Source organism: Paramisgurnus dabryanus, chromosome 14 (assembly GCF_030506205.2).
Source record: "Paramisgurnus dabryanus chromosome 14, PD_genome_1.1, whole genome shotgun sequence".
Lineage (NCBI taxonomy): Eukaryota > Metazoa > Chordata > Actinopteri > Cypriniformes > Cobitidae > Paramisgurnus > Paramisgurnus dabryanus.
In genome coordinates, this window is record NC_133350.1 from 14,735,552 (window position 1) to 14,760,749 (window position 25,198).

General features: G+C 37.9%; 3 protein-coding genes and 1 long non-coding RNA gene across 4 annotated transcripts in view; 2 read left to right on the forward strand and 2 right to left on the reverse strand.

Annotated features, from left to right (window-relative positions):
- tbce (tubulin folding cofactor E) overlaps window positions 1-3,424 on the forward strand; it is an 89,968-nt gene extending 86,544 nt beyond the window's left edge. The window contains exon 18 of the mRNA XM_073811873.1: window positions 3,415-3,424. The gene's annotated coding sequence lies outside the window, so the exon portion shown is untranslated. The remainder of the gene's footprint in view (window positions 1-3,414) is intronic.
- LOC135740800 (B-cell receptor CD22-like) lies at window positions 2,674-3,479 on the reverse strand. Its single transcript, XM_065259330.1, has 3 exons — window positions 3,218-3,479; window positions 2,906-3,142; window positions 2,674-2,783 (listed from the first exon to the last, which is right to left on the reverse strand). The coding sequence occupies exons 1-3, from the start codon at window positions 3,477-3,479 to the stop codon at window positions 2,674-2,676; spliced, it is 609 nt and encodes a 202-aa protein (XP_065115402.1).
- A 109-nt stretch (window positions 3,480-3,588) lies between these two features.
- Window positions 3,589-4,398, reverse strand: LOC135740659 (uncharacterized). The gene is made up of 3 exons (XR_010529233.1): window positions 4,123-4,398; window positions 3,955-4,037; window positions 3,589-3,872 (listed from the first exon to the last, which is right to left on the reverse strand). It is a non-coding gene; the product is annotated as an uncharacterized lncRNA (long non-coding RNA).
- A 461-nt stretch (window positions 4,399-4,859) lies between these two features.
- On the forward strand, window positions 4,860-24,152 carry shroom2b (shroom family member 2b). The gene is made up of 10 exons (XM_065259255.2): window positions 4,860-5,087; window positions 9,586-9,734; window positions 17,860-17,988; window positions 18,074-20,399; window positions 20,674-20,753; window positions 21,060-21,632; window positions 21,878-22,345; window positions 22,489-22,654; window positions 22,753-23,025; window positions 23,105-24,152. The coding sequence occupies exons 1-10, from the start codon at window positions 4,923-4,925 to the stop codon at window positions 23,375-23,377; spliced, it is 4,602 nt and encodes a 1,533-aa protein (XP_065115327.1). The 5' UTR covers window positions 4,860-4,922; the 3' UTR covers window positions 23,378-24,152.
- The last annotated feature ends 1,046 nt before the right edge of the window (window positions 24,153-25,198 follow it).

The following is a 25,198-nucleotide window of genomic DNA, read 5'->3' on the forward strand; positions in this document are numbered from 1 at the left end:
AATTTTTGCTGATATAGATAGATAGATAGATAGATAGATAGATAGATAGATAGATAGATAGATAGATAGATAGATAGCCCATGTGTTGCTGTGTTATTGCTTTCATATTGTGAGGTCTAATACAAAGATAAAGTCACTCTTGGATATGTTGAATATTTAATGACACCAATGAGAGTGAACAGCAGGTGAAGAATCAATGCATTACAGTTAAAAAGATGTGTAGTCCTCTGTCAGAGATCAGATCAGGACATCTTCTCAGATCAGATATAAATAAAAATGCCCCATGCACATATAGTAAATGATATACAGTACAGTAGTCCAGACAAGAAAGCATTTTTAAATATGACACTATGTGAAAGCTCCCAACAGTTCAGTAAACAGCAGTGATGATGCCTGGGGGCCGAATTGAAGATGAGGAGCGGACCCTCGAGCCAGCAGAACATCAATAACATGTGTACTAAAAACAGATACAGCAGGAGCTATAAATAGATGTGTTAATATGGAGTGGAAATCCTCTTTTCTTCTGCCTCTCTATAGTGTCTCAAACACAAATTCATCTCTCAAACATTTATTATTTCTGAATCAGTCAAGAAAACATCTAAAATATGAGTCAGTTTAAATATTTCATATTTTGTATATAAATTATATGTGTAATATTGAAATAAATTATTTATGTCTGGTGTTTGTACTTTACTGATTAAAACTGACATCATAATTAAAACATACCATAACCGATATAATTAAAGTGTAAAGGTGTTCAATATACATTGGGCAACAGTGTTGGAAAGATATATGGCAATTATATTTCCCATATTTAAGTGCATCTGTATATGCGGTGTACAGTGCAAACCAAGTGCTGCATTTATCAGTAGATGTATCTCTAGAGGAGGATAGCGGTTGTCATGGTAACCGTCACAAATGGCGACTGACGTCAGGCAAGGAGAAACAGCATAGCACATCATTCACATCAGACCTAACAAGAGCTTACACTAAACCTAAACTGTACAATAGTTTCTTTTTATTACATCTGCTTCTTCTTTACCAGTCTATACATAATTTTTAACAGAGATGTGAAAACACCTCAAATATTCATTATATATTATATTGCCTATAATTTTAATTTTAAAATTAATTCAAATTCAAAGTCCTGGTGCTTCTGTTTAATGTTAAACCAATAAACTTTGTTGAAATAAATAGCAAGGACACTTGTGTAATGTATCACAGCAAATGTTTTAATTTTCTTTATTTCAACTCAACAGATTTATATATATAAAACAATGAATTTATAAAAGTGATAAAACAATACATGACATCACTGCTACACAAATAATGTCATACATTAGGTACATGAAAAAGAAGCAATATGATATTTAGATCAACTAAATCTGTCCACATTTAAGATACTAGCTCATTAAAAATGCGTATTTTATTTTATATAAGCTGTGACACAAATAGCTCATCTGTAATATCAGTATAAAGAGTAATGGTGTTGTTTATCAGTAGAGGTCAGCACTGAGCTATGAGACTTTTATTTATTTTTTTTAGCTATGAGACTTTAATGACAGCATACTGGGCATAAGCTGCCACTGCAGGATTTTTAGTATTTTTATTTTTACTGAAATAAGGATGAGAGTATTGAACTTCATCCTTATCATCCGACTCTTCTCTCTTCTTCAGTTCTGAATTCTTGGCCGGTCCATGGATATTTGAATACAAAACTTCATTCTGAACAAAGGTTAAACAGTTGACAAAACATTACAAAAAAAAAATAACTCAGTACATTAAAGTTTTGTTCATGATACTTTGGCAGATATAGCAGTTATTACTGAACATTTATCAGGGTGAAATATTTATTAAATACTTTACAAACAAACAAAAGTGTTCTGTTATTGATGTGATTGTAAAAACAATGGGTCATGTGATCTAAAGATATAAAGTGACCCATATGTGTAAAATCCAATATCTTTTATTTGGCTAATGATATGAGTCTTGTGTGTATGTATTTTATTTACAACATAACTAAACATACTGTTCACACTGCACCTTTAAACAAAGTCATTTTTATATTTTACCTGTGTGTTCGCCTCGTTTCCTGCAGGACGTCTGAAGTTTTTCCTTCTGTGTAAAAATGGCAAACAAAAAGATGACATCAGATATGTGAAAGGAAGTGATGTAAAGAGCATGATCAATGTTACGTCCAGTATATACTGTTTATATATTACAAAGAGGAAGTCCATACTGAAGGGGGAGAACAAGAAGGATGTAAGTGACATTTTGGCTGAAATATATATATCAAATGAAAGCTCATAAGAAGCTCCAAATGACACAAGTGATTGCTTAATAATTTTTAAATTGATTTAAAGATTTATAGAAAGTAAGATCAAACCATGATAATGTCACTTCTGGTTCTCACCCCTTGACACATTTAGTACATAACCAAAGAGTATGCAAGTACTGGGACATATTCATGATTTCTTATGTAATGTTCACTTAATTTTATTCAGTAAATCACTATTTTATTGATTAATTCAATGTGTCATCACTAAACTCCTCCCTATCATAATAATTAATATCAACCAGTCGATCTGGACTTTTACCATCCAAGTACTTTAAGCATACTATATTGAGACAAACTAATATTAAGTGCAGATATTATTTAATGCAGATGAAGACTCACATCCTCCATACAGCTGCAGAGATCAACATCAGAATCAGAAGAATGAGTAAAGATAAGAGAGAGATGATGAATCCACGTCTGTCAAACATCACATCTGACTTTATTCCTGAAATAATCAGAGACTTTAAAACTCAAACCTCTCTGTTGTTTATTAAATATGATTCAGCTCTATGTATTGTGCTGTAATCCAGGGGTTAAAAAAAGACAAAAATGAAATCAAATTCACACCTTTCAGTCGTATAACTGTGCTGTTCTGAGAGCCGATTGTGTTTGTAGCTTCACAATAAAAGAATCCAGTGTTTCCAGTCTTCACAGTCAAACTTTGACCTCGTCCCAGTATCTGACCAGTATCAGAGGTTTTAAACCAGTTATATTTGGGTTCTGGATGAGCATCACTGCTGCAGGTCAGATTCACGTCACCCGTCTCCAAATATCTGACTGATGCTGTTGTGTTTCTGGGAGCATCTGCAGCATTCACAAGAGTCATGATACAGTTTGATAAGTTTATATTTCTTCTTAATAAATCTCAGGTTTACTCACAGAGGACATTGATGTCTTTCTCAGCGGATGGGAATGAGTTATAATCTGTAAGAGCACAGGAGTATCTGCCTGTATCTTCAGGACCAACGTTTAGTTTATTGTTGGAGTGTTGAAGATTTAAAAGCTGTTTGTTTTTGTACCAGATGAAGTTGAGTTTGTTTGATGGACAGCTGCTGCTGGTCTTACAGGTCAATGTGATCTTCTGACCTTCAGTAATCCTCTCACTACTCACTTCCACCTGAAGATCTACACAAATATCCATCCATAACTCTCTTTCAATACATACATTTGAATTCATGGACACCACAGAACATTAAAAGTATTACTTCAATAAATAAATAACACTTACCTATCACATATACAGTAACATTTTTAATACTACTGCCAAATCTCTGGGTCTGGCTAAAGTAATATGTGCCAGCATCTGCCTTTGTTAGACTCATAATTGTTAAGTAAGAATAATGGTCAGTGTTATTTCTTCTGTATTTATGCGTTGAGGTCATGTTGATGTTTTTGTTCGCATTATTTGATCTCTTTCTCCACATGTATGGAGGTGATGGACATCCACTGAACTGTCTGCATTGTAAACTCATCGTCACATCTGAATCCACAGGAGCACAGATCACATCATTTGTCTCTGTGTCCATGAATACACCTGAAACATAAACAATTATTTACACTCACACCATCACTTTACCAACAAATACAAAGAATATAAACAATTCAATGAATCTTACCTTTCAGATACAGGAGATAAAGCGCTATCAGACTTATTGGATACATGACAGTTTCGTTCAGTGTTAATTGGACTAACTTCACCCTATGAAGACATCGACATAAAAGATTATAATAATCGTACTGCTTATTAAAAATAATATCTCAATACAAAAGTCAAAGAAACTCACAGAAAAAAATGAGCAATATCTGATATATTTTTCAATCTTCATGTGTCTATCGTGGAAACAAACTTGTCCACACACCCACAAATACATATTGCACAATGAGATAATTCTCACAAAACCACGTTTCCGTTTCCATTTTAACTCATGTCAGAGTATAACAGTAAGTTTAAAAATAACTAGTAGGCTAAGTATTAACACAGGAAATGTATTTATTTATAAACCATGAAGATAAAATAGAGGAAGAAAATAATTCCGCATTTCAGACCATAATCCACAAGTGACCAACACACAGTCTGTAAACCAGCACAATCCAGCGGGATCTCACAGCGCCACCTGCTGATGATGACAGGATCATAATTGAACCGTATAAGTGACACAAGAAATAAACAATAAATAATAAGCAAAGTTAAAGTTGAGTTTATGAAACTAAAAATGATTTTATAGGAAACAAATGAAAGTTTTTTGTTATAGGATTTTTTATGTGTTTATAAAAAAGATATTTGTGTGTGAAAGGTCAACAGGTGGCGCTGGAGGATTTCAGCAGTGGTTCTTAATGTTTGAGTTCAGGAGCTTAAACTCTCACAAACTCAAAGTCTGAATGAGAGAAACATCATCATCATCATCATCATCATTCAAAGCAAAGTCTAAACCCTGACTGAATGTCAACATCTCTTGTAATGAAACTTTCATTGATTTTTTACAAACCGCGATGATACAAACGCAAGATGAAGAGAGATCGTCGATTATTGTATGATTAAGTTTTACTCATTTCATGAAGATTAAGATTATAATGTTCTGGCGTTATGGAAATAAAGTCAGCAGTGGATTCTGGGGTTTTATCAGAAGAAGATCATGAGGATGAAGATGATGTTATTGTGTTTGTGGAGTTGATGTTATCTGGTGGATCACCGTGGGGTTTTACTGTCAGAGGAGGACTCGAGTATCATGAACCTCTCATCATAACAAAGGTATTTCATCTACACTACATTAATGTCACAAAGACAACATAAGATTGACTGTTTTCTCAATGATCATATATTATTATTTCTCAAGCTGTATTAGACTGCAGATTTGTAAATTACAGTATAAAATGCACTTAAATAAAATGAGATGACTTCAGTCTCATCAAAAGAGTTGAAGATGTGTTTACTAGTCCAGAGGTCAAACTAATACTGACTTTAACCTAAAGAAGACTATTTGTTCTGGTGCTTTTACGTGTTGTACATATTTTATGTGTTTGTGTCTTAATAAAGTGAATGAAAAACAAACATGAACGATGATCAAAACTTTGCTGAACTACAAAGTTGGTGTTTATTTGAAACTTTAACACATGTGAGGAACTTAAATAAGAGTTTAAAACTTTAACTGTGAAAATACCATGCTAAACTTTTGTCTGATTTAATGTAGAACTTTATATAAAATGCTCTGGTTTTACCATATCTCATATCATGGCACAAATATATTTTTTTAAATATATTTCAAAATTTAAATTTTTTTTTCAAAAAATATATTTACTGAAAAATATTTTGAAATGTTTACAAATATGTATTCTCACAATTTATTTTTCTGGCCATTTTTTGTATATTTTGAAATATATTTTAAAAATAAATATATCTTGAAGCATTTATATTGATGTCACATTGGAAGAAAACCTTTTTTTGTTACAAACCTATAAATAAAACAGGTTTGAAAATATTAAAATAAATTATATTTTAACTGCAAAATTATACTTAAATTCTATACATATTAATATATTTGGTAACACTTTAGTATGGGGAACACTTATTGATTATTAATTATGACATTTGCCTTAGTAAACTCCCAATTTACTGCTAATTAATAGCTAATAAGGTAGTTGTTGTAGACGTTAGGTTTAGGTATTGGATTGGGTTAAGGGATGTAAAATATGGTCATGCAGAACAAGGCATTAATATGTCCTTTATAAGCACTAATAAACCGCTAATATGTAAGCTAATAAGACACTAGTTAAAAGTGAGAATTGGTCCCTATACTAAAGTGTTACCATATATTTTATACTGGAAAATCTTTATTTTTTTTTTGCCATATGGGTTGTAAAATTAGAAATGTATTTGTTGTCCCTGAAACACATTTTAAAATATAAGTTTAATATATGAATATTAAAACTAAATATATTTCCACATTCAAAAATAGATATAATGAAGCTTTACTTTTTACAAAATGTATTTCCCATTTAAAACACATTTTGAAGAAATGTATTACTTGGGATGGGATGATACATTTTCTATATAACATGATTTTTTTGGTCTCAATCTGAAATACATAATAATATTTAAACGAAGAAAGTCCAGTTTTGATAAATTAGATCTGGTTAATATTGATATTTTACATTAAGCTCCAGTGTATTTGCCATGTCACTTTACTGTATGTTTGCTGTATAAACCTCACATCCGCTAACATTTACTGACACCGTGTGATAGCAGCCTGTCCTTCATCCTGATGTGGAGATGTTTAGACGTCTGTATGTCATGAGGAGCAGATATCAGTGACCGGACAGATGCTGTTTATCTCACAGGAAACTCTTGCTGGGTTGTGTTTTGGAGTGTTTGGAGAAAATGATGTGTTTTATCGTCTTGTGAACAGTACATTAAGGGTCAAACTCTTCGGCAAACAAAAAGTAAAGGATTGATTGATAGTGTGTGACAGACACAGTGTTGATGTTGTTATATGAGGTGTCAGGAACAGCAGAGGAACCTGTGTGAGATATCTCCAAACACATACAGTTAGACGTCAGAAGCCTACATGAGACATTAGATGAGAATATACAGCTGATCACAGTCTTTCTGTAATGGATGTTATAGCAAACACAGATTAAAATGGATGTGTTTGAGTATGAAGCGTACATCTGTTGTGTAGATTTTATGTGTACAGTACCTTTACATTGTGTGTGCGTTTAAGCAAGCATCTTAAACTTTTACTTTTAAAATCCGATGCTTTTTTGTTTCTGTGTTGTGATGGTAAACTGATCTTCAGTCAGGGGTAATGGAGGACTCTGCAGGAGAAAGCTCAAGTTTCAAGCTTCTGAATATTTAACATCTGATCTCAGGTCTCGCAGAGGTACTGTGATGATGATGATGATGGTGACATCTGTTTCACGTGTTACTGTCTGAGCTGTTTAACCACAGCGGTCGTGAAGGTTCAGTGTTCAGGAGGGTTGTGGTTGCTGCTCAGTCAGTTTGTTAATATAAATGTGACTATAATAAAGGAGAAAATGCCTAAATTATCATCTGAGCTTTTTCTCATACTGTATATTCAGACTTCATCAATCATCTGTAACATTATGTATTTAAAGTATTATGACTGGAGTCTGTCACTGTGGGTTAAAAAATAAAGTATGCGCAAAATCTATTTAGACACTTACACGACTTCAACATCTTCTAAAAATCACCTTTACAGCATTTGTTTATTACAAAAATAAGAAGTGAAGTTATTTCTGAGAATCGACACTTATTTTGGTGATTTTAAAGGGGGTGTTTAATGCTATTTCATGCTTTCTGTTTTTAAGAATATTATTAACACAGTTAAAGAGTTGTAATCTTCATGCTAAACAAATGCAAAGTGTCAAAAAAGCAGTTGAGCTTGTGAAAGAGTATTTCTGGGTCAAACTTACCTCTCTTTCCTACAAATTTCTAAAAAAGTTTTTTTCGAACATGGGTACCGTTATGTATCAGTGACCCCTTATTCCTTTTATGGGCACATCCCCTGGAAAGGCACGCCCACATGTCAATCAGTGTTAGAGGAAGAACAATGACGAGGACGCCCATTAGCATAGTTGTTCCTTTTAGTAAAAGTCACAGACATTACTGCACATGACAGCTTTGTTTTATATAAAGACTCAACAATGACACGAAAGAAGAAGATTGTTTTTGGATGTAAGGAGAAGAAAGCCTTGTTCAGCTTTCCTACTTTCTCTCGATTAGAGGTCTAACAATTAATTCCCCAAGAGACCTGTAAATGTGCTACACTGAACCGACCCGGACCCGTCTATTATTTTAAAAGTTGGACACGGACCCGTGCAGAACCGAGAAATGTCAAAACTGTACTACCCGAAACCGATGCGGAACAGTCTATTATTTAAAAGCTGGACCCGAACCTGTCCAGGAAGACACAGACTCGAGTGGCACCTAGTCGGCACATTCTTCAGCTAAATGCTATTAATAAGTCAATAAACAAGTTGTGAAAATTAAACTTTTTGTCCTTATAGCCTTAATCCTTGTACCTGACTGTGATGCACAATAAAGCTAGGCAAAAAATCATCTGCGATCCTTCGATTCTCATGCGTGTCTCATTTCAACGAGAAGCTAGCAAAAGCTAGCCTCCGATAATGTATGAGATTTTGCATAGCTTCTGTGTCTAGTAAATGCGGCTCCATCTGAAAGCAGGTGATGGCGATTCATTACTAATCACTGAACTGGCTTTACTGATGAGATAAGCTGCATTCAGACTAGCAGCGACGCAATCTTGTTGATTTTAATGGAAGCTTGGCAACTTCTGGCGACATGAGCGACAGTGATTGATGGCGATTGGATGGGGCATATGTCTAGTCGTGCAACAAAGTTGAGAAATTTTTAATCTTATGCAAATTATGTGACTTTCCGGAGCGACTTCCAATGAGAACGAAGCAGTGGAGTTCACGTCATCCGTCTCTTGGAGTGGATGTTACTCATTTGTTTATGACAACCAGATTTAGAAACACCTCTCACAATGTTAAACAGACCTGGGACTCGAAGTAATAGATTGGGACCTGACCCAGCTGATCATTTAAAATATAGACCCGAACCCGTACAGATGACGGGTCCTTGGGTCTTCCGTGTAGACCTCTACTCTGGATATGAATGTTTTGTGTGTGTTGCTTCGCTCGTGACTCGCTCCTCCCGCTGGACACCTCCGGGATCTTGTGCTTTTCGGGAAGCAATCGCTAGAGCTGATCTGTCTTTAATAAATCTGATAAAATTAAATACTCTTTGGAGATATAAAGGATGCAATCTATAGGTACTTTAGAGTACAGTGTGTGTTATGGGAGCTATTTTTCAATAACATTTAGAGATTTTGAAGTGTTCAAAAGCATTGAAATATTTGGATGAATTCTCTGTGTATGATGCTGAGTCTGTGTTTTGTTTATCAAATGTTTATTCTGAGCAAAGACCTTCCCACAAACCACATTCATCCAAACATAGAAGCTACAATCAGATACAGTCCATCCATACACAATAACATGAGCGGTGTCAAGAGTCAAAGACAGACAGGAAACCTGGAACGACTCGTTTTTATTTCCACTCTGTTATCAATAGGAAATGACTGATGGTTTATTCTGTCATTGTTAATGATTCTTCATTTCTTTCTTTGAATCATTCAATAAAGATGTGATGTTTGTAGCAGATGTCAATAGTTTATCAGCTCAAACTGTTTGTTTATTTGTTTGTTTAGGTGGAGGATGGAAGTCGAGCAGCGCTGGGCCGACTCCAGATCGGTGATGAGATCGTCAGCGTTAACTCAGTTCTTCTCAGCGGTTACAGACAGGAGGCGATTGGTCTGGTCAAACGCTCTTATAAGAATCTCTATTTGGGTATCAAACGGTAAGACGTTATACTGTGAGATCTCATCATCAGAATAGAAATGTCAACAATTTATCAATGCAAGTTATTCTAAATACAAACATATTCAACTTCATCATCTCTAATCAATCATAATGTAATAACTTTACTGTTCTGACGCTGACCTCATCAAGCCCCTCCCCTCTGATCAGCTGTCATATAAGGCTTGTTCGACTTCATGCGGCGCCGCAAGAACCGACAGCCGGATGACGTCAAAGTACCGCGAGAATGATTCAAGAAATCATATTTTGTCTCGCTCTCTCGATACTTTGACGTCATCCGGCTGTCGATTCCTATTGGCTGCATCCTCCGCTGGCCAATCACAGCACAGGAATTGTAGTTGCATCAGTATAACACACTGTATAATGTAGGATAATGTTGTTGATGATATTGTGTGCCTTCAGTATTTGTGTAGATCAGACTGCTGCAGGACACAATGATGGGTTTGGTCTCCAGGTGTTGAGTTTCAGCTGAACATCTTAATCTTAAATAAGGTGTCAGCTTCACTTATACACACACTGACTGACCCACCTGTACTTTAAAAATCACACCTATATGAACTGAGTGCCTTGGTCAGACAGTATTTTGATAATATTTTACATTTATTTCCCCTCCAGGGACACACTTTAGATCTTGATAACTGTTAATGACTCTTAACCTGCTGTAAATCAGCTTTCTTATATGTGATATAAATAATCTTATTTTGGTATTTTCTGTATTGTAATGTTCAGACTGATGTAAGATTCCTGTTTTGTTATTTGCAGACAGTCAGTGTACACAACATTATCTATGTACTGTAGATTTACATTAGCTCCATCGTATCTTTATGGTAAACTGTGTTTGTGTAAAACTTTAGACCAATGGTTCCCAACCTTTTGCACTTCAAGGTCCACTAGTTCCCCACAACAATATTTGAAGGCCCCTACTCACAATTTTTTTCCTAATAAATTTTTAAATGTCATGATTTGACACTTTTAGAAATGTGTAACCACAGCCCGTTTTTTTTTTACACAGTTTAGTAAAAAGTAGTGACATTATATACAGTACAGCTCATAATGACTTTGTAAAACAGATATTTGTCAGCTTAATTTTCATCACAGCCATGTCACCTCTATAAAGTCTCTACAGCGCCATCTTGAGTCATTAATGAGTTCACACACAGACAAGATTGAAAGGTTTACTGTGGTCCTATAAAGTATTTGTAGACCTAAAATATATAAATGTTATTGGTTTAGATAACATGTCTTTGATGTTGTCTTCATAGACGTGAAGTCTTTTTTTGTAATTGACTATATTCTACACAGGACAGGTCATGTGACCCACTGCTGTTAAATTCATAAAAATTAATCGCATACAAAATAAAAGCAATTTTTGGAATTAAATATAATGTGTGCTGTGTGTAATTATTATGTATATTTAACCACACACACATGCATATATTCATTTCAGAAATGTTTTATTTTTATATAATGTTTTTTAAATGTATATAGAATAAAAATATAAATAAATAGATAAATAAATAAATAAATAAATATATATACACGCACACACACACACATGTAAATGTTTCTTAAATACATAAATGAATGTGTGTGTATTTATATATACATAATAATTACACACACTCATATATTATGCCAAAAATCACTTTTATTTTGTATGCGATTAATCTTTGCCCAGCACTAATAAAAATGTTAAATGATACAGCTAAAAAAATGTATACATTTAGATGCTTTCTGTCTAGTTAAGCATACTCAGACGCAGCAGCGCTGGCACAATCACTGTGCAAGGTCTTGGGTTAACTGCACAAAGATGATGTTTCAAAGTCCATTTTTTACCATTTTACCAATGTTTACTAATACAACCTTATTGTAAAGTGTTGCCAATATGTTTATACTATAGGCTAGTTTTTATAAATGATGTGCTTTCAATGCAATAAAAAATAGTCAAATGAAAATGTAGATTACAGCATTAGATTCAGATCTGCTCACGTCGCATCAAAGTTTCTTTTTACTTCAGTGTTGTGAAGGGGTGCCCCCTTTAAAATATTTGGCGCATGACGCCCATGGATTTAATATATATTTTTTTTGTTTAAAATCAGTTTTTGTGACTGTCAACATAAAACAACACAGTGATTGGTTGCTTCTACAGCAGGTGATTGGCTGTCAGGTGTGAGAGTTTTGTTTTGGTGCACTTCTTAAGGCACACAGACGGTAAGCAAACTAAACTGAGCTCTCTACCGGGTGTTGGCTTCGATTCAGGTAAACGGGTGTCTGTTCTTTAACTTAACTACATTGTCTGTTTGTAATATTGTATCTGTATATGTTTTGCATTTGCATTGCACTGCTACAAAAGGTTGACATTTTGTCAAGTGTCCTAAATATATTATATCAGTAGCAATAGATGATATCATTTGTTGTTGTTGTACTCAGTAGTTTCAGTTTCATTCAATATTTTTGCTATAAGTTTATCATTGACTTAGGATGAGATTATGAGATGTAAACATGTTAGTCAGACGGTGTCCTTAGTTACCGTGATGCTTCTTACATCATGAGCTTGTTTAATGAAGCTCAGGGATTTCTTAACTGTATTTAGATCCTATAGATCTCTGTATTGTACCTCTTTTCAACACAGATGTGATGTCATATAATGATTGTGGGTTTTCAGCTTTCAGATGTCTCTTATGGTGGATGTTTTAAATGTCTCCTCTATGTTTAAGATACAAATACACTCTTTACACTGATATTTTTCTCTCTCTCTTTCTCACTCGCTCTCTCGCACAAAAACACTCGGGTCTTTTGTTCCTGTATGGTTCCTGTATCAGTTGTAATCCTGTTGGTGATTATCACAGCACTTTCTATTGTGATGTATTGGTCTGACTGTATTCAGTATGGAGTCTGGGATCAGTGTGACTCAGATATCAACCAAAGGATAGTTTACCCAAAAATGAAAATTCTGTAATAACTTACCCACTCTCATCTTGTTTAGGGATGCACCGAATCCAGGATTCGGATTCGGATTCGGCCGAATACTGGGCTTTTTGAGGGGGTTCGGGTTCGGCCGAATCTTAGATTTTTTTTTCACCGAACCGAACCCTAAGCTTGCGCACACATCAGGTGCTGACGTGGAGATAAGTGTTGTTTTTTTCCGGTGACCCTTAGAGGGGTTTCACATTTCGTGGACGCACCTGGAAAAACTAACGCATCGCACCGCATCGCTTTCATTGTGCTTTGCAGTCGGGCTATCAAAATGCATCCCCGCCCTGCCCGTCGGGCTATCTTGACTTATAGGGAGGAAAAAATATATTTAATTGCTTATTTATCCTCTCACAGATTTGGATGGGTAATTGTGGTGCATGAAATTCAGGCATTGGGTATTTAAATTGCGTTTGAGCGCACGCTCGAGTTTTACTTTCACTTTCGCGTTCGGGCGAAGCCGCAGTACAGGAAGCAATCCGTACTGATTTGTCATGGATTTTTGTGCAAATCCTCCAACTTCGTCCTGTCAGTCATTGCTATCCTCACGTAAGAAAATTAAATCTCTCGCAGCAAGCTTTAAAGTGATATAGATTGTACGGGCAGTGAAGAGAGTGACTCTGTGCAGAATCTTAAAGCGACAGTAGCCCCTGTTTTTCTGATCGAAAAAATGATCCAATCTCTAACTGGATGATCCAAACTGTGAGTTTTGTGACACACTGAACCACTTTTAAATGGTGAGTATATCTGGTGTGGGGATGAGCAGGAACAGTTGGTTTACATGGAAATCCAGTTTTTTTGTTTGTTAAAAAACCAACAGCATCAAAACAACAACAAGAATAGCAGATTAAACATTGTGGTTAGAGGTCCTATTGGCTTTGTATTGGCAAAATTTCAGGCTACCAAAAACTGAAGAGTGCCTGCCCGAAGGGCTACCAGGGATACCAGCAAATTTTGTGAGCCCTGTAATGGAATAAGGATGCGAGTAGGATTCGGTATTCGGTTTCGGATTCGGCCAAATCTTAAACAGTGGATTCGGTATTCGGCCGAACCCAAAAAATCTGGATTCGGTGCATCCCTAATCTTGTTACAAACCTGTGTAAATGCCTTTGTTCTGATGAACATGAAGGAAGATATTTTGAGGAATGTTTGTAACCAAACCATTTGTGATACTATGGAAGTAAATGGGGCTCACAAACATTCCTCAAAATATATTTTCTTGTGTTCAGCCGAGATATTACTTTTATTTCTGCCTTAAAATATTATTTGTAGAAATTTCTATTTTACATTTAGATTTTAAATGAGATTCATCTTTATTTTTAAGTACATAATATATGATGATACTTTAAGATGTGACATGTGCTTGTGTGTTGTCCCAGGTTTGCCTACATTTGATTAGTGACCTGGAAATAATGCATACATTTAAAACATTTATTTTATTTCATTTTTCTAACTCCCGGTTTCACAGACAAGACATTAGGGCTAGTCCTAGACTTAAACACATGTTTTCAACTGATAATACCTTGCACTGACAGATCATTAAATATGCCAGTGCCAATACACACCAGTAACATCTTTGTATAAAGCATTTTTATCAAATATGCTTAAACATTTTAGTTTAACTAGTCCTGGCTTTAGCTAAGCCTTGTCTGTGAAACCAAGCCTAAAACTTCCATATTTCCAGGTTGTTTTTAAATCCCAGATTTTCATGTTATGATCGATTTGATTTTCTTATTGATTTAGATGATATTATAGGCATTGAGGAAAGTCTCATGGCTTGTGATGGTTTAGTGGCATGAGCGGTTGTAGTCCCCATATTATTTCACAATCAGCCAATCAGAAAAGCTGATTTGACAGCATGATGCTCTAATACTCCTGTGCGCTCCTCCCCTGTCTGAAACTTCTGTAATCCCTGAAGGAAATCTCTTATTGACAGAGACGATGTGTTTGTGTGGAGCTGACGGCTGTCGTCTGTCTTATTTCATCACATTGAGAGTTAGTTAAAGATTAGTCAGTTTACTTGCATTAGGTGTTTTGTGCAAACACAGTGGAGGTTTCTTTGTGTCCACACATGTGATGATAAAACAGAAGAATGAAACGGGCTGGAGAAATATGCAATCAGGCAAAGAAGCTCTGTAAGACTGAGGGATAATCAAACATTCACCTGTTTTCTGGTTAGAGTCGGTTTAACTTTCAGACAGCTGGGTAAGTTTACCGTATTCATCTTCATGTTTATTCTTGATGTTTACTCTTCCAGTGAACATCTGTGCACAATAACATACAGTATGTGACATTTCTTTAGGAAGTTTTGGGTTAAATTTACTAATGGTTTCAGCAAAATCACCTCTTTATAGGGTTTATGACAATGTTTTTGAGTGTAAATTTTAAGATTTTTTATTTCTTGGAGTTTAATCCGTTCCTGACAAGCATTCATTGTTGCTAAAAGACTCTCAGGTTTAGATGACCGTGTTTTGTTATTTTACCATGTTTAACTGCTTGCATCTAGTTAGATGATCGAAAGCAGAAATCTCGACAGACAAAAGGGGCAGATAATAAAAATCTGATGAGATGAATGAGCCTTACAGAAAGGCAACAGATTGAGAAGAATGTAACTGCTGATCTTTCTTTATAGCAGATTGAAAAGCTTAGCTCCCATTATCACATGCAGTTTCAACACTGTTGTACAGATGGCATATGGTGAGCCGTCCATCCAGAAACCTGGTTTTACCGTAGTTAACCTCCGAGTGGACTGCACATTTATTAAGGCTGTACTACATTACATGACTGTCAAAATCTAAACTGATTTAAAAGCTACAGTCTGTAACTTTGTTTCTACATAAAACAGTGTTCGAATTGATGGGGTCTGGGGTGGTCCCGGACCCTATAAAGGTCCCCTGGTTTTTATTAAAATGAAAATGTGTATGAATTTAAAATTCTGGTGCTGAGCTGCCACAAAGCGATACTGTCCATTATTTGTCCCAGTTTTGCAATAAACGATCCAAAAGATTTCTGTCTGAAATAAATGTAAACTCTAAAGTGCGCCTCACGCTGTTTTCTGGAGGAATTGACAGATGAGTCAATAACTGCTTTCCATTACCCATCAAATTGCGCAAATTGAAATTGCGAATTTAAAATACAGCCAATGGAAAACGCATATATTTTGCAAAAAGTCCCATATAGGGATGGGCAAAATGGGGAAAATATCAAACGTGATTTCACGATTTCATTGTGGCTCTTTTTCATGTTTGTTTTTTAAAGACTATTTTGCCATTACTGAGCCTTAATAAAGCCATTTTAATGCCCCCATTTAAAAATGCAGTCCTACAAGGTAACAAAAATATGTTTGAAAATTGCACGGACAGTACGCGTACAACAGCGAATGCGCAAGAAAATATTGAGACAGGACACTCAAAATTATACAAAGGAAATAGACAAATTTTATTTTCACTTCTTCCAAGAACAGAAAGCTGTGGAGCATTTTCGTCACCATAATGTTTGATTCATGTTCTTTGGTTTCTTGATGTTTGTACTAAACGTTGTTTGCAATGGTGGATCGGCTACTTTTCTTCACTAATCCTAAATTTTTTTGGTAGAGTAATAATTTGAACAAGAAATCATTTGTATTGCGTATGTGTCGAACACGGCCATTCGCACGTAGCTGCTTTGAGTATTCTTTAAAAGCTCTGCGGATGCTGATAAAAGGTATACCTGGCCCTTACCTCGCCTTCATGTAGCGCATGCGTTGTCGCTTACTTGATGTAGGCATGAATAACGATACAATGATGTTTCCGAAAAAGTGGATCATGGAGACATTTTAACAGTCCTTGACCAAATATCGTCACAACGCACACCCCTACTCGCATATATCGCTAAATATTTTTACAGTATACAAACTTTTTTGGGGGGGGGGGGGTTCAGGCAATTCAGAAAAGGTGTATTTTTCGCAAAACTGCAACGGAAATATTTTATTCACATTTTTTAGGTCAACTGATGTAAGTAAATAACATAATCATTATTTGAAGATGACGCAGTATGTACTAAAACTTTAATTGCATATCATCGCTTAGTGAAAATGCTGTCAATTCGTTAGCTAGGGGAACCCCCATAATCTTTGACATAATTCAAACACTGCATAAAACTGAATTGCTGGTTACTTTACATAATTATCTTTACGTTTTGAACACTGATTTGATCATGTTCCTGGATAATAACTGATTTTTATTTTTAACCAAAAAAGTTACGGATTGCAGATTTAAAGTAGAAGACATCACACACTTACTGAAAATAGAGTACAGTTAAAGTTACTTTAGCCATTCAGAACACAGCAGACTTAAACAGAATTTTTATAATGTAATTTAGTTTAAAACTGATTGAATTCACTTATCTTGTATCTGTTGTGTGTTTTGATCACTAAAATTGGCAGTGATTCCCTAATATGTTAATGTGGCTCTTATTCGACTCTTTCACAAAGCATGTTGTGTTTCCCTTGCCGTATAGGAAGATTAAAATGGTGGATATTGTAACGCATACAATGCCTGCAGAAAATGAAGTACACGTGGCTAGGAATTTTCTTACGAAGATTTTGAGAAGTTCTATGAGGTATTGTGCACCTGTCTCACTGGTGACCCTCAATCTTATCCCTTCATGACCCTGTAGATGTTACCCATCAGCCTGTCTTACCCTGCCAGATCTCAGTGTTATCTCCTCTGCCGTGTGGCATCGTGTAGTTGTGGTGTTCATGTGCCGGATGGGGATTACCTGCTTTATCTGATTAGGGTGCTGTTATTTTCACTGGCCTCTGTAGAACTCACCAGCATTAACACAGCATCATTTGTGTCGTCCTGTGACGTGTTATGTACGATGATTATGTGTCTACAATAAGACGATGATATGATTGTGTTCCTTGAAAAACTAATTTCCCCCTCTTTCTCACATGCATATCAGGAAAACCCGCTTCAAAGGGTATGTGTCCTTCTGTATTGGTGATTGTTGTTAAATGATTGGGTTTAGTTGGGTAGTTAGAGATGTTACAATTCCAGAACTTTAAGGATAAAGCTCTGATTATAACGCTCAAAGATGCACAACATTCCTGAAATGTATGCTTTATTTCAACATGTCTATTTGCTTTACAGGAGGAATGAGTCTTCATGTAGGCCCCAATCTTGGCACTCCAAATCCACAGATAACCTCAACACAGATATTCCAAAATCTGAAGCCGACCCTGCAGCAGAATCTTCTTGGCAGACAAAATATGATGCAGGGTAAAGTTTATGTGGTATTGATGTAGTGTTGAATTTTGCCAGTGTTGTGGTAACAGTCTCAACAGATGTCTTTTTCCTTTTCTAGTTCACACTCCAAAGACTACACCAGCTGTTGGGGACAGGCAAATCTACGACAAGTATCCTGTCAGTTCAGCTCAGTGGGAAATATGGAAAGTGTAGAGCCTTTACCTCACGCTTTCTCAAAAGAATCACAGTCGGACAAGCCCAAGGCCGGGGCGGACAACCCAGTGGTTGAGAGGGGTCTCGGCAAACCTACGTCCGCTTATAGTGCATTATTGTCAGGCAAAACTGATCACGGTGCGCCTCGGGGTATGACCTCCACAGAAAGCATGTTTTACAGAGGCAGTCCAAATGAACTAGGAGTTACCAATGACTGCCATAAATACCTGCAGATTCCTATGAGTACAGGGGGACGTGTGAGTCCCAGCATGGAGGAGCACACTGGCTTTAAATTCTCCCCAACTGGGAGATCAAACCTTGGGCCTGTGTGGCATGTTCCTGAGAAGAAGCTGTCAACTGCTCAGGATCCTCTTGCACCTCCTCCTCCATTGCGTAGTGATAGTTTCACTGCGACCAGAGTTCATGAGAAAAGTTTGGTGGGAACTTTCCCTGAAGGACGTTCTGTATATTCACAACAGAAACCTCACTGCAGATCTGTTGACCAACAGTTTGAAAATATCCACACCAATGAAAGAGGATGTGAAGCACGGCATACTTATAACCCACCTCCAAAAAAAGACTTTCTTCATCCATATCTATCAGTTGAGGACTACAACCCAAAACAGCTAAACCCTAACAAACTATTGTCCCTCTCAAGCACTGATGTAAGGCAAGGTCAGAACCCGTTTACATACGAGGTTCTGCATCAGAGACAGCATAGTGATGAGAGTCCCTTTTCAATGTACCCCAGTACAGCATGCACATCAAAGACCCAGAGTGTTGGGAACTACTACCTAAGTCTTCAACATTTGCCAACCAATTCAGGCAATCAAAACCAATCGAGAACCTCAACAGCCTTTGACCACAACCATGAAGGCCAGGCTCACTTCCGTTACTACTGCATCACTGCCCAGCAGCCATCCCTAGAATCCTCTACTATAACACAGGTATGGAAGGGAGATGAAAGGAGGACAGAAGCAGGGAGCACCCAGAGTGTTACTGATAAAAGCGTTGTTGGTTCTCAAAAGGTTATTAAGACAAAGTGTCCCCAACATTATCTTACTTTGCATGAGAACAAGCTACATGGTACAGCTACATGTCCTGGACCAAAATATGTCATTTCAAAATCCCGTTCTGGGGAGAGAGAAAGAGATAAAGAAAAAAAGAGTAAAAATGGGATCGGTACGCAGGAGCTCTTCATGCATGAGCCAAACCACCAGACAGAGCAGAAAAAAAACATCTCCACTCATCACCAAGACAGTCCTTGGATCAGCAAGCAGGAGGAGAAAATTTGTCCACATAAGACCCCCTTGTTATACTCTTTGACCCAAGAGAGCAAGAAGATGGCAGAGAAATCTTTAGTAACAGCCAAAGGAGGAGTCCGTCAAGAATCTGATTCGATTGGTGGCAAGCTAGAAAGACGAAGTGACCGCTATGCCACCACTTTACGCAATGAGATCCAACAGAAGAAAGCTCAGCTGCAAAAAAGCAGAAGTGCAGCTAACTTGATCTGCTCAAATGAAATTGAAGAGGACTCTGTTGTCTGGAAGTCCAATGAGACCTCTACATCCTCATCTGATGGTTCTTTTACCAACACATACAAGGATCATCTAAAGGAAGCCCAAGCCAAAGTCCTGAAGGCTACATCTTTTATGAGGAAAGACTTGGAATTTTTTGGGAATGAAACTTTAACAGGACAACCTCCAAAAAACTTTGGGTGTGTTCATGGCCAGCTCACCCGTATTGGCGGACGTAAACGGTTTTCTATGGATAAGAAAATGCGTTCTTTCTCTGAACCAGAGAAAATCAATGAAGTAGGAGTTGAAGATAAGGCAGTTGGGTCCTTTGCGGATCGTTATAAATTCTTTGAGGGTTCTTGTAAACCGAATTTCCAAAAGCCCATTCTCAAGCAGTCTCTTCTCAGTCCCAGGGAAGACCACAATGAGAGAAAGACCACGCTAACAAGGGACAATGAGAAGATCTCTAAAGCTTCATTTAAACAGAGTAAATCAAACGATTCTTACCTTAATATTCAAGAGCAACAACGACTTGGGACATTTGCTGAATATGAGGCTACGTGGAACATGCTTAAGAACCCACTAGAAAGAAGAACCACAGGCAGATATCACTCAGCTGAAAACATTCTGGATTCAGGCATGGAAGAATCTAGCGGCACAATGTGCGTTCATGAAAGATCTCGATCTTCTCCATGTGCTGACATTCATGCTGAGGTATGAAGATAGACCACTACTTTATTTGTTTAGTTATGATTTCAACTTGTACGCAAGAAAGATATTGAGAGGTTACGGTTTCATTTGATACACCATGAATTCTTAGGGTATATAATTTTATTGTTTTATAATAGCTGTACAGCCACATACTGTTGGCATTGATGACAGATGAATGTCATAAAATCTAGAAGATGGGACAGTCTGTCTTTCAGGTAAAATAATCTTCGGTATTTGTGTTAATGTATTGACTAAAACCATTTCAAAATTCTTTCAGAAAATCTCACTGCCACCCACCCTGACTCCTCTGGAATCTCCATCTGTACACAAGGACCAGAAGGAGAGTTATGTCTCAAGGTTAGGACCACTTATCTCCCTAAATTGCCTGTATTTTCATTATATGCGTTAATATTGAATACTTAACAAATAGGCAGAATTCTTGAGCCTGATAAAAGCATAGAAATCATCCTGATGTGACCTTAACTGGTCTATAATGGTTTAGCTGGTCTCCCAGGCTAATCATCTGACTCTAACCAGCAAAACAGACCACCCTAACCAACTTTACCAGACTGGTCGATCAGCTAACCACCTCAAGGCTGTTTCAACCTTTTTCCTGAAATGAAGCCCTCTCTGATTTTAATTTCTGTGTTATCTGTCTAAAAGGGAACAGGGTCCATTTAGCATCTCTGAGCCAGTCACCCTGAGCACTCTAAAAAATGAAGCTGTGGACACCCTTCATTCATCCAACCAAAGACTCAGACCTGATTCCAGAGAGCTAACACGTCTATCCTCACATCATCTTCAGGTTCCTGTTTCTAAACAGAAAGTTCCAAAAAATAAGGGGCCTGAACCACAGACGTCCAGGCCGGACACTCCGACACAGCTGGAGATCCCATGTCCTTCGAGAACCACACAGGCAGCGCAACCCATTGCACAGGGGATCTCAGCGGTGAGGTTTAGACCCGCTTCCCCTGAGCCAACTCAAACCCCCCATTCATTTTGTTCCTCACTTTACCGTACAGAACCACTGGAAAGAGAAATGTGCCTGACTACAGTACCAGAGGACGGTCAGAAATCAGAGAGCAGGGAAGCTGTTTTAGGTCATTCCTCAATGTCTCCCCAACAGAACCTTGACTTGAGCAAAAGCCCATCTAATAGAAAATGCTCCCCGTCTCCTCTGTTATTTCTAGAGAGTCTACCAGATGAACCACCTGTGCAGAAAACAGATTCACACAGGTAACTTGAACATTTGATATAAAAGAAAATTATAAGAAATCCAATTTCCCACATTTGCTTTGCAGATATGCTGATTCAAGAGAGAGAAAATGGTCCTGGAAAAACTGAATTATGACTTTGTAAAGTGTTGTAATAATGTATTTGACCACAGGGTAAAAAAAAGTATATGACCCCTAGTTTGGCTAGATCTACATCTACATTTTAGTGTTTGTCACCATAACTAACTCAATTGTCTTCTCATGCAGTTGTAAGTTGAAGGAAACATCAGAGAAAAGCACTGCTGAGCAGATAGTACCCATACAGATCTTCTGCTCAGAAAATGATTCAGAGAAGGAAAGCAGAAACTATCTGCAACATGGTGAATCATCAGGAGGACATGAGGTGTCCACAACATCCCGAATGAAGAACAGCAAAACAGAGCAGAGTTCCTCAGAACAACAAACCAATGATGAGACAGAATCACTTGACACAGAGCCGAACAGGACCAGTGACCCAGCCGAACATTCTGCGGAGGACCTGAAACGAGAAGAACTGGCCAGAGACATTATGGGAAAAGACAAGAGTCTTGCGGACATTTTGGATCAAAGTAAGATGAAGACTACCATGGATCTGATGGAGGGGATCTTTCCTCATGGTGAGCAGCTCCTGGAAGGAGCACAGCAGAGAAAGAAATCCACAGTCAAACAGACAGCTACAAAAAACACATTACAGAGGTACACAACATGTGATGGAGGAGTGAAGTGCATTAAGTATCTGTGAATGGGTATTTACATGAGATATTTCTGTTCTGGTGACCGTTATTCGTCAGAAGTTAACTAAACTAAACTCAGCGTATAATTGGCTTCTTTTATTGCAGGGTGGAGGAGAGTTTGGCTTCATCTGTGACATTACTGAGCAGTTCATCATATTACAGCACATCTGCACCTAAAGCCGAGCTGCTCATCAAGATGAAGGATATGCAGGAACATCTGAATCAGCAAGACTTGGATGATGATCTCGACTTGGATCTCTCCAACAAAAAGGTACTCACTGTCAGGTGCTGATTTTCTCTGATATTCAGACTTTTGTTTTATCATCTCATCATGAAGGTGCTTCATTTGTGATTTTTGTGTTGATGTAGCAAGAGTTGATGGTCAGTTTAAGCAGGAAGCTGCAGGTGTTGCGTGAGGCAAGGGCGAGTCTACAGGAGGACATTCAGGATAATAACGTTCTGGGTGAGGAGGTGGAGACCACCGTGCGCTCTGTCTGCAGACCCAATGAACTGGAGAAGTTCTGCATGTTTGTGGGAGATCTGGATAAAGTGGTGAGTCTCCTGCTGTCGCTGTCGGGCAGACTGGCTCGTGTGGAGAACGCTCTGGATTACCTGGACGATGGGACGTCAGCTGATGAGAAGGTAATTGAGATGTTTAGACTATGACATCAACATCTAATAAACTTATGTTAGCATAACTGATGTCATACTGTACTTTCAGCAAACTTTGATGGAGAAGCGCAAACTGCTGATTCGTCAACATGAAGATGCTAAAGAGCTGAAAGAAAACTTGGACCGAAGAGAACGTCTGGTGTACGACATTCTTACTGGTTATCTCAGTGAGGAACATCTCGCAGACTATCAGTATTTCGTGAAAATGAAGTCAGCGCTCATCATTGAGCAAAGGAAACTAGAAGACAAGATCAAACTGGGTGAGGAACAGCTCAAATGTCTGAAAGACAGTCTACCGCTGGACCAGAGACTGCTGTACTGATCCGTACTGAACCAGACTACACTCTGGTAAACCTTATTGATCTGTATTAAACCAGACTATACCGTGGTAAACCGTACTGATCTGTACTGAACCAGACTACACCTTGGTAAACCGTATTGAACCAGACTACACCCTGGTAAACTGTACTGATCCGTACTGAACCAGACTACACCCTGGTAAACTGTACTGATCTGTACTGAACCAGACTACACCTTGGTAAACTGTACTTATTCATCTTGAACCAGATTACACCCTGGTAAACCGTACTGATCCATATTGAACTAGATTACACCCTGGTAAACCGCATTGATCCGTATTTAACCGGACTACACTCTGGTAAACCCTACTGATCTGTATTGAACAAGACTACACTTTGGAAAAACCCTACTGATCCGTACTGAACCGGACTACACTCTGGTAAACCGGACTGATCCGTACTGATTAAGACTACACTCTGGTAAACCGGACTGATCCGTACTGAACCAGACTACACCCTGGTAAACCCTACTGATCTGTCCCGAACCAGACTACACTCTGGTAAACTGTACTGATCTGTACTGAACCAGACTACACCTTGGTAAACTGTACTGATTCATCTTTAACCAGATTACACCCTGGTAAACCGTACTGATCCATATTGAACTAGACTACACCCTGGTAAACCGGACTGATCCGTATTGAACCAGATTACACCCTGGAAAACCGCATTGATCCGTATTTAACCGGACTACACTCTGGTAAACCCTACTGATCTGTATTGAACCAGACTACACTTTGGTAAACCCTACTGATCCGTACTGAACCGGACTACACCCTGGTAAACCGGACTGATCCGTATTGATTCAGACTACACTCTGGTAAACCGGACTGATCCGTACTGAACCAGACTACACCCTGGTAAACCCTACTGATCTGTCCTGAACCAGACTACACTCTGGTAAACTGTACTGATCTGTACTGAACCAGACTACACTCTGGTAAACCGGACGGATTCGCACTGAACCAGACTACACCCTGGTAAACCAGACTGATCTGTACTGAACCAGACTACACCCTGGTAAATCGGACTGATCTGTATTGAGCCGGACTACACTCTGGTAATCTGTACTGAACCAGACTACAATCTGGTAAACCAGCCGGATTCGCACTGAACCAGACTACACCCTGGTAAACCAGACTGATCCTTATTGAACCAGATTACACCCTGGTAAACTGTATTGATTCATATTGAACCAGACTACACTCTGGTTAACCCTACTGATCTGTACTGAACCAGACTACACCCTGGTAAATCGGACTGATCTGTATTGAGCCGGACTACACTCTGGTAAACCCTACTGATTCGTACTGAACCAGACTACACTTTGGTAAACCGGACTGATCCGTACTGAACCAGACTACACCCTGGTAAACCCTACTGATCTGTCCCGAACCAGACTACACTCTGGTAAACTGTACTGATCTGTACTGAACCAGACTACACCTTGGTAAACTGTACTGATTCATCTTTAACCAGATTACACCCTGGTAAACCGTACTGATCCATATTGAACTAGACTACACCCTGGTAAACCGGACTGATCCGTATTGAACCAGATTACACCCTGGAAAACCGCATTGATCCGTATTTAACCGGACTACACTCTGGTAAACCCTACTGATCTGTATTGAACCAGACTACACTTTGGTAAACCCTACTGATCCGTACTGAACCGGACTACACCCTGGTAAACCGGACTGATCCGTATTGATTCAGACTACACTCTGGTAAACCGGACTGATCCGTACTGAACCAGACTACACCCTGGTAAACCCTACTGA